The sequence below is a fragment of the Mus pahari genome, chromosome 2, assembly GCF_900095145.1.
Source record: "Mus pahari chromosome 2, PAHARI_EIJ_v1.1, whole genome shotgun sequence".
Classification (NCBI taxonomy): Eukaryota; Metazoa; Chordata; class Mammalia; order Rodentia; family Muridae; genus Mus; species Mus pahari.
This window is the reverse complement of record NC_034591.1, coordinates 163,381,378-163,392,030: the sequence shown is the minus strand read 5'-3', so window position 1 is coordinate 163,392,030 and position 10,653 is coordinate 163,381,378. Positions and strand designations below refer to the sequence as shown.

General features: G+C 40.5%; 1 protein-coding gene across 3 annotated transcripts in view; it reads left to right on the top strand.

Moving 5' to 3' along the window:
• Dennd5b (DENN domain containing 5B) overlaps positions 1 to 10,653 on the top strand; it is a 130,380-nt gene that overhangs the window by 102,686 nt on the left and 17,041 nt on the right. For all 3 annotated transcript variants that reach the window (XM_021189932.2, XM_029534837.1, XM_029534838.1), the window contains 3 exons: positions 1,865 to 1,993; positions 5,701 to 5,822; positions 9,635 to 9,780. In XM_021189932.2, coding sequence (XP_021045591.1) covers positions 1,865 to 1,993; positions 5,701 to 5,822; positions 9,635 to 9,780 — 397 coding nt within the window. The remainder of the gene's footprint in view (positions 1 to 1,864; positions 1,994 to 5,700; positions 5,823 to 9,634; positions 9,781 to 10,653) is intronic.

The following is a 10,653-nucleotide window of genomic DNA, read 5'->3' as shown; positions in this document are numbered from 1 at the left end:
CTATCCTAATACCCAGTAAGCAAATCAGGTCAGACCTTTTTATATAAGCATTTTTGAGGAATGCAATAAATTATTTATTTTCTTTACAAATTATTCCTCTCTCTCTCCTCTCTCTCTCTCTCTCTCTCTCTCTCTCTCTCTCTCTCTCTCTCTCTCTCATGCTCTCTATCCCTGCAACTCTTAGCTCCACCTCCCTTTTCCTCGTCCAATCACAGGCCTCCTGCTGTCCTAATGTAATTGGACAGGGAAAATCCTGCAACAAAACCATATGCATGCCTGGTGACCCCAGAGTTTAGACATGGAAACTGGATCTCCTAGAACCAAAACTAGAGATGGTTGTTAGCCAACATGTAGGTACTGAGAACCAACTGAATCTTCTGCAAAAGCAGCAAATGCCTTTAGCCAGGGAGCCATCTCTCCAGCCCCAGTCTTATTGTTTTACTATTGTACTGTTTTGTTTTGTTCTTTCTGACATTAAATAAAAAGGGAAGGTGGAGCAGAAGAGTTTTCTAAACTACAATGTCTCCTGTTTGGATTTTTGAAAAGTCTCTAAAATGCCTGTTATCTGTACATATATAGACAAAAAAAAAAAAAAAAGAAAGAAAGAAAGAAAAAGAAAAGAAAAACCCTGTAAATAACAATAGGTACTTGGCAGAGATTTTTGTATGTATGTATGATTGTTGTTTTTCAAGAAAGGGCTTCTCTGTGTAGCCCTGGCTGTCCTGGAACTCACTCTGTAAACCAAGTTAGCCTCAGAGCTCAAAAGATTGTCCTGTTTCTGCCTCAAGCCACCACTGCCTGGCAACTTATAGCTTAAAAAATACAAATATTAAAATTTAGTGCCGGGCGTGGTGGTGCACGCCTTTAATCCCAGCACTTGGGAGGCAGAGGTAGGCGGATTTCTGAGTTCGAGGCCAGCCTGGTCTACAAAGTGAGTTCCAGGACAGCCAGGACTATACAGAGAAACCCTGTCTCGAAAAACAAAAAAAAAAAATTAGCATTTTCTACCAGGCAGTGGAGGCCCATGCCTTTAGTTCCAGCACTTAGAAGGCAGAGACAGGTAGATCTCTCAAGTTTAAGGCCAGCCTAGTCTATAGACAGAGCAAATTCCAGAACACAGAGAAGTCCTGTCTTGAAAAATATGTGATTTAGAAAATAATTGTAACACTTCTGACTTTTTGTACCTTTTGTGGTGGCACATGTCTTTAATCCCAACCCTTGGAGGCAGAAGCAAGCAGATCTCTGAGTTTATTATGACCAGCCTAGTCTATATAATGATGTTCAAAGCAGCCAGAGCTAAATTAGACCATATCTCAAAACAAACTGACGTCTCCTAAAGTAGTACTTTGTTAGTATAATTTGTATGTGTGCCCATGTGTGTGTATGTGTGTTCATGTGTATGCATGTTTTTGTATGTCCATGTGTGTTCTTGTGTCTGGGCATGTGGGACCACAGAGCAAATTAAGCAAATCCTTGCTAATTTCAGTAGTTAACAGATTTTTTTTTTTATTTTGTAAAACATGAGTCTATCTCAGATGGCATGATTGCTCTCCTAGACTACTGTAAAGATAGTGTAGTTCTCTACATATGACTTTCTTTAAGGACTGTTTAAAAATGGGAAAATGTTAAAATTGTACAATTATTTTGGGTCTTTCACCCATCAATGTAACTGGATGTTGCTTGTCATCCATGCAACATGAAGATGTAAGACACATAGGACTCATGTCATCTTGAGCTTTTATTTTTACTATGAATTATTTTAAGAAGATGCATTGTTTTAAGAAAAAGTATTTCATATAAGTTGTATAAAACAAGATTATTTAAATGCAGAAACAATGTCTTGCTTGTTGTCTATGATTTTTAGGCATATTCAGAATATGACTGAGATCAAGACTGACGTTGGACGGGCTCGGGCATGGATAAGGTTGTCCCTAGAAAAGAAGCTTTTGTCCCAGCATCTCAAGCAGTTGCTCTCTAACCAACCACTGACCAAGTAAGACCCTGCCTTTCAAGACATTCATTTCTGTGACTTGTGAATACAAAGGAAAATGAATAAGCTGATAAACTATCACTTTCAGCATGAATCCTGACTTATGAACACTTGCATTGTTCATAATACAGGTATATGCGGGCTGGAGAGATGGCTCAGTGGTTAAGAGCACCTAGTGCTCTTCCGAAGGTCCTGAGTTCAAATCCTAGCAACCAAAAAACAAACAAACAAAAAACCAACAAAACAAAAAAACCACAAATCCTAGCAACCACATGATGGCTCACAACCATCTGTAATGAGATCTGACACCCTCTTCTGGTACATCTGAAGACAGCTACAGTATACTTAGATATAATAAATAAATCTTTAAAAAAGTAAAAAAAAAAAAAAAATACAGGTATATGCTTCAGAAACTACCTTTGTAGAATATTTGATCATTTCTGGGAGGGCACACCAGACTTAACAGCCAAAGACCAGATTACTATGCTGTAATCAGAAAAACAAATGCTATCTAGAAGGTTGAACTACATAACTTCAGGTATAAAACTTATAGTAAGAAATGGAATAGAAAAAGAGAGTCTAATAGATACTTTTAATCCTTTTGATTCAGGAAACTAGTCACTTACAAGTCAGATAACTGTTAATCAGTTTTATAGTTTCTGTCCTTATCAAAAATAAAAAATTGCCAGGCAGTGGCGATGCACGCCTTTAATCCCAGCACTTGGGAGGCAGAGGCAGGTGGATTTCTGAGTTTGAGGCCAGCCTGGTCTACAAAGTGAGTTCCAGGACAGCCAGGGCTATACAGAGAAACCCTGTCTCAAAATACCAACAAAAAGACCCTGGGCAACCCTGGGCAGCAGTGACACAATCATGTGAGATTCTTATCTCTAGAAAACGATAAATAAGCAAACAAACAACAAACAAATAAATATTTTGTTTTGTCTTTTTTTTTTTTTTTTTAAGATTTATTTATTTAAGTAATTATGTAAGTACACTGTAGCTGTCTTCAGACACTCCAGAAGAGGGAGTCAGATCTTGTTACGGATGGTTATGAGCCACCATGTGGTTGCTGGGATTTGAACTCCGGACCTTCGGAAAAGCAGTTGGGTGCTCTTACCCACTGAGCCATCTCACCAGCCCCTTGTTTTGTCTTTTGAGACAGATGCTCTCTGTGTAGTTCTAGCTGTCCTGGAACTTACTATTTAGACCAGGCTGGCCTCGAACTCACAGATCTACCTGTTTCTGCCTCCCGAGTGCTGGGATTAAAGGCATGAGCCATCATGCCTCACAAGAAATTCTTTAAATGATAGGAACATTAGAATTTATTTGAAAGCTAAAAAGTTGTTTTCAAGAACAAAGATTTGCAAAGAACTTTTTTTAAACCTTAGACATGGCTTTCTATTGGACCTGTCATGGTAACCAGCACTGCTTGTACTCTTACATTTGCATGTATCATCCTGGAGCATTGTAGAATGAATCTTTCGTTTTGATTTGATTTGGTTTGTTTGAGATACAGAGTCTTGCCATGTACCCTTTGCTGTCCTTGGAACCCACTTAGATTGGGCAGGCCTCAAACTCACAAAGATCTGTCTACCTCAGCCTCCTGAGTGCTGAAACTAAAGGCATGTGTTACCACACCAAGCTTAGAATGAGTATTAATTTTAAAAAAGTAGATTGATTTAAAAAAAAAAATGTAAGGGCTTAAGTTGTAATGCACCTGGTAAATGGCTTGCCTGCTACACTTGATGTCATTTGTCTGGTCCCCAACGCCAATTAAATGGGGTATAATGGCACATACCTTATAACCCCAGCACTCTAAAGTTGTAGATAGGAGGACCAAAAGTTCAAGGCAATCCTTGGCTATGTGTTGCAGGATATTTGGTCACACTGGGAACCCCAAGATTTTTGTTATTTACTGGAAAAAAACTATTTTTAGTTGTGGTATGGCTCAATCCTAGCACACACTTTTAGTCTAAGAGTTTTCTGTTTATTGTAAACAGGATTAAATAAAGTCTACTGTAGGTCAAGGGTCAAGAGTCAGAGCAAGCAACCAGCTGACAAGAAGTAAACATAAGAAAAAACATAGAGTAAGAGAAAGTCAGGAGGTCGGACAGGAAGAGGAAGAAGAGAGGAACATTCAGTTTGAAGGACGTTTTTTGAGAAAGCATGAAAGAAAGATTGCTTCAGGGATACTAGCTGATCAGCTAGATGCTTTCTCTGCCTCTCTGAGCTAGCAGGCTTTCAGCCCCAGTATCTGGTTCCTGAGTCTTCATTGGTGAAATCAATCAATTGAGATTTTGGTTTTTTTCTTTTTTTTTTTAAGATTTATTTATTTATTTATGTAAGTACACTGTAGCTGTCTTCAGACACTCCAGAAGAGGGCATCAGATTTCGTTACGGATGGTTGTGATCCACCATATGGTTGACTGGGATTTGAACTCCGGACCTTCGGAAGAGCAGTCGGGTGCTCTTAACCACTGAGCCATCTCGCCAGCCCCGAGATTTTGTTAAAAACAACAGCTATATATAGCAAGTTTGAGGCCAGCCTGGGTTATATAACTTAAAATAAAAATAGAACCTGAGGAGATGGCTTGGTTAGTAAAGTGTCTGCCAGGTAAGCCTGAGGACAAAGTTCAGACCCCTTGAACCTACACAGACAAAAAACAGATGTGTAGCATAAGCCTATATCCCCTTAGTGTGTGCTGCTCTTTGGGTGGAGAGCATGGTACATAAACAGATGGATCCCTGGAGCTCAGTAACCAACCATTCTAGGTGAATCAATGTGTGTATGTCTGTGTACCACATGTGTGCAGTGCCCCAACAGGCCATGAGAGAATACCCAATATCCTGAGACTGGAATTGCAGTTGCAAACTGCCATATTTGTGCTAGGAATCAAATCCATCTGCAAAAGTAGCCAATGCTCTCAACCACTGAGGTATGTCTCCAGCCCCAGGTTTGAGGGGTTTTGATTGATTGATTGATTGATTGACTGATGATTGATTTTTGGTTTTGTATTTTGCTCACAAGACACAGAGTGGAAATCTGAGGGCAACTTGTGGGTTGTTAGGTTCTCTCATTCCCCCATGCAGATCTCAGGGATTTAATTATGGTAATGAGAGCTACCCACTGAACCAACTCATTAGTTCAGGAGGTATTAACTTTTAATCACTTTTTTAAAAAAGATTTACTTTTATTTATAAGAGTACACTGTAGCTGTCTTCAGTGGCACCAGAAGAGGGCGTCAGATCCCATTAACCACATGAGCCATCATGTGGTTGCTGGGAATTGAACTCAAGACCTCTGGAAGAGAAGTCAGTGCTCTTAACCACTGAGCCATCTCTCCAGCTCATTAATCATTATTTTTAAGAGTGACAATCATGAGGTTGGGGATTTAGCTCAGTGGTAGAGTGCTTGCCTAGCAAACACAAGGCCCTGGGTTTGGCCCTCAGCTCCAAACCAAAAAAATAAATAAATAAATTTTTTTTTTTTTTTTGGTTTTTTGAGGCAGGGTTTCTCTGTACAGCCCTGGCTGTCCTGGAACTCACTTTGTAGACCAGGCTGGCCTNGAACTCAGAAATCCNCCTGCCTCTGCCTCCCGAGTGCTGGGATTAAAGGTGTGCGCCACCACGCCCGGCTCCAAATAAAAATTTTTTAAAATCGAAAAATGAAAATTGTAACTGGTATTTGTGCTTACATTAATCCTTTTCAGGAAGCTTTATAAGCGCTATGCTTTTCTCCGTTGTGAAGAAGAAAGAGAACAGTTTCTTTACCATCTGCTTTCCCTCAACGCTGTGGACTATTTCTGCTTTACCAGTGTGTTCACCACTATCAGTAAGTCTGAAGAATTGACTTTTAAGTAAACAGTTTTCAGATGAGCAGGCACGGTGGCAAATACTTCTAATCTCAACACTCAAAGACTAAAAAAGAAAATTGCCTGTTTAAAACCAATGAGTGTGGACTATACGTATCTAATCCTTTCTTTAAAAAACAAAAACAGGGCTGGTGAGATGGCTCAGTGGGTAAGAGCACCCGACTGCTCTTCCGAAGGTCCGGAGTTCAAATCCCAGCAACCACGTGGTGGCTCACAACCATCTGTAACAAGATCTGACACCCTCTTCTGGGGTGTCTGAAGACAGCTACAGTGTACTTAAATATATAATAAATAAATAAATCTTTTAAAAAAACAAAAACAAACAAACAAACAAAAAACCTGACTTGGGAGTTGGGGGATTTTCCTCACGCTTGGAATAAAAGAATTCATATGTTCCTTTTTTAAAAAAGATTTATTCTTTTATGTATATGAGTACACTGTAATTGTACAGATGGTTATAGGCCATCGTGTGGTTGCTGGGAATTGAACTCAGGACCTTTGGAAGAGCAGTCAGTGCTCCTAACCACTGAGCCCTCTTTCCAGCTCAAGAATTCATATCTTCAAAAGTGAGATATCTCATAGTACATGGAGGACACTGATGCCCATTTATGAATGTAGGAGACTCCCTAACTATTGGAAGTACTGCTGATCACAGACAGCCCTCAGCTGCCAAACTATGCAAGTACCTCACTAAAAGAATTGCCCTACGCTGATAGTTCCTGCCAGGACTAGCCTGCACTAATCAAAGGACTATCCCACTCCTCACTGCCAGTGGAAGGCTTTGTTGATCCTTCAGCAAAGCTCAACATTTTCCCTACCAGTCTTGATTTCCTTTTCACAGGTTGATCCTAGGAACAAGCATCATCTGTGCTCATTTCTGGCTCAGCATCTGCTTTCCAGAAAACCCAGACTGTGATGTAAAGTGTTACCTAGGACAAGTGTGAAATGCACAGAGCTGCAGTCAGTGGGTGGTTGTTGTTGTTGTTGTTGTTTTAAGCATAATCTCTCCAAATCTCAGTAAGCATCATTGTCATTTCACTGACTAGAACTGTGAAGGCACAGATTTCTGGTCTCTGGAGAAACAGATAAGGAAAAAAGTTGGAATTAATAGGGCCAACGTAAATTGGCCAACATCTAATAAGGTGTTATTAGATATCTAATAAAATATTAATATCCAACTAGGGTAATATCTAATAAGATTATTAGATATTTTACTAGATACCTATAATTATCTAATGAGATTATTAGATATCTTATCAAATACTAATGATATCTACAAGTAATAACCTAATAATCTCTAGTTCATTCAATTACTACATGTATAAGAATCTAAGTTGTTAGAGTAAAACCATTGCTCACTTGGAGTGCACTTGCTTACCATGTGTGAAACAATGGGTTCAATCCCAATACTGTTTTTGTTTGTTTTGTTTGTTTGTTTTTAATTATCTAAAGACTGGGCATGTAGCTCCTATAATCCCTGTTGGGACAAGAGGATCAAAAAGTTAAGACTGGACTATGCAGGAAAGTTCTATCTCAAAAGAAAGAATGGGAGGTCCAGCATGATAGCTCAGTGAGTAAGGGCACTTGTTCCAAAGCCTGACAATCAGGGTTCAGCTCCCTTGGTAGAAAAAGAACTAATTCCCAAAGATTGTCCTCTGAGCTCTACACATGCACCAAGGCACATACGTGGGTGTATACATACATACATACACACACACACACACACACACACACACACACACACACACACACACACATAAATGTTTTTTTAAAGGTTTTAAAAGAAAAGAAAGGTCATGTAGACGGCTAACAACATGGTCATCCTCAGCTATTTTCAAGGCCAGCATGGGATATGTGAATCAGGTCTCAAAACAAAAGCAGGTCAAAAAGGACTAGCAAGATGTCTCAGCACAAAAGGTTGCATCACATACACAGTAATAAATAAGATGCCTAAGAATCTCCAAAAATATTCTTGTACCTTTAGGTTTCTGTTTTTCTGAGAAACTTTGAATTTGAGGCATTGAAATGTATAGAGAAATATCCTGGTGTCCTAGTTTCCTCTCTGCTGCAGTGACAGACACCATGACCAAAAGCATCTAGAGGACAGGGTTTGTTCCAGCTTAGAGGTCAGGGTGGAAACTCACACAAGTAAGTGCTTGAAGCAGAAACCTTGGAGGAATGCTGAACTGGGCTTGTCCACCAAGAACTGAGTACCCTAGTTAACTTTAACTGGCAACTTTACATAGCTTAAGAGGGGAGTCTCAGTTGAAGAATTACCCAGATCATATAAGCCTTTAGGCATGTCTGTAAGGTCTGTCTTGTCTTGTTCTTTCCTTCCTTCCTTCCTTCCTTCCTTCCTTCCTTCCTTCCTTCCTTCCTTCCTTCCTCCCTTCCTCCCTCCCTCCCTCCCTCTCTCCTTCTCTCCCTCTCCCCCTTCCCTCTCTCCCTCTCCTCCCTCTCCCTCCCCTCCCCCTCTTCCTCTCTCTTTCTTTCTTATCTTTTTTTCTTGATTGTTAATTGACTTAGGACTGTCCAGCCCACTGTTGGCAGCACCATTCCCTAAACAGGTGGTCCTGACTGTACAAGAAAGCTAGCTGTGAGTGAGCCAACAATCAGCAGTGTTCTTACATGGTTTCTGCTGTAAATTCCTAATTTTCTTGTGCTTTCACATTTGAGCCAAGATCCATGACAGGATGCTGACTTCTAGTGGTGAGTCTTTTGAAAAGGCTTTATATAGACCTCTGCACATCTGGCTGTCCCTGATTCCTTATGCATATAAGTTACCTCAGGAACTTAATCCTAGCATTCTGTTGGTTCTCTCCCCTTCCACCACATGAGTTCTAGGGATTGAATCCGGTTGTCAGCCGTGGCAACAAGTACCTTTAACACTGAGCCACCTCACTAGCCCTCATGAGTATATCCTAAAAACTGGCTGGGTAGTCATGGTGATGGCACATGCCTTTAATTTCAGCAGAGTCAGACAGATCTCCGTGAGTTCGAGACCAGCCTGGTCTACAGAGCAAGTTCAGGCCACTCAGGGCTACACTGAAAAACCCTGTCTTAAAGACAAACAAACAGGGGCTGAAGAGATGGCTCAGCAGTTAAGAGCACTGATTGTTCTTCCAAAGGTCCTAAGTTCAACTCCCAGCAACCACATGGTAACTTACAACCCTCTGTAATGGGATCCAAAACCCTCTTCTGGTGTGTCTGAATATAGCAATGGTGTACTCACATATATAAAATAAGTAAATCTTTTTAAAAATGATCATAAAAAGCCAAATATTAGGGGCTAGAGAGATGGCTCAGTAACTAAGAACACTTGTTCTTGCTGAGGACCTGGGTTCAGTCCCCAGCCCATATAGTAGCTCATAACTCCAGTTCTGTAACTCCAGTTCCAGGGGATCTGATTCTATTCTTTGTCCTCTGAGGTCTCTAGACACAGATGTGGTGTACATACATACATGCATACATACATACATATATACAGGAAAACATTCATGCACATAAAAATAAATAGACAAATTAAAAAAGCAACATAGATCTTAAAAGCATCGAGTTCTGGCTGGGCGATGGTGGCACACACCTTTAATCCCAGCACTTGAGAGACAGAGGCAGGTGAATTTCTGAGTTCGAGGCCAGCCTGGTCTACAGAGTGAGATCCAGCACAGCCAGGGCTATACAGAGAAACCCTGTCTCAAAAAAAAGGAAAAAAAAAAAAGCATCGAGTTCTGGATCCTGTGATGTTTTAATTCACTTCTGTGTTTTCTTTCAGTGATTCCTTATAGATCAGTGATCATTCCAATTAAAAAGCTGAGCAATGCAATCATTACCTCGAACCCGTGGATCTGTGTTTCAGGAGAGCTGGGAGACACCGGAGTAATGCAGATTCCAAAGAACTTGCTTGAGATGACTTTTGAGGTAGGTTAGCTAACACCTCTTAGCTCTACAGAAGATCTCTGGTGTTGCCTTTTCATTTCCCTTTAAACAGATGAAAGGAACATGCAGACATACAGGATCATTTTGTTATTGTATGCTTACAATTGTCTAAAGCATGTTACACGACTTGCTTTATATATTTATTGTTAAGCCCTATTTTCCTACTTGTAGTAGGCTTCACCAGGTCCTATTCCTTGATTCCCAGTGCCTACAACAGAACATGACAAACAGAGAGTGTTAAAAAATGCTTTCCCTAATATGGTCCTTAGGACCAGAGACCTGACATCCTTGCATATGGCTCCTGAAGCACATATGGCATTATAGAATGTTTTTGTTTTTCAAGACAGGGTTTCTCTGTGTAGCCCTGGCTCTCGTGGACTGTATAGACCAGGCTTGTCTTTAACTCAGAGATGGGCCTGCCTCTTTCTCCCCAGTGCTGGGATCACAGGGCTCCCACAGTGGTTCATCTGGCTTTCTGTTTGTGGCACACTCACATCTATCTGTATATAAAAGTTAAAGCCAGGCTGGAGAGATGACTGCTCTTGGGAAGGTCCTGAATTCAAATCCCAGCAACCACATGGTGACTCACAACCATCCATAATGAGATCTGACACCTTCTTCTGGTGCATCTGAAGACAGCTACATTGTACTTAGATATAATAATAAATAAATCTTAAAAAAAATTTTTTAAAAAAGTTAAAACCTTGACTTTTCTTGGCCCATCAGTTTTGGAACAAAAACTACATTGTTGATCCCATCTTCTCCCTCCCACCTCCTCTCTGTCTCTGTCTCTGTCTCTCTCTCTCTTCTCTCTCTCTCTCTCTCTCTCTCTCTCTCTCTGTCTCTCTCTCTCTC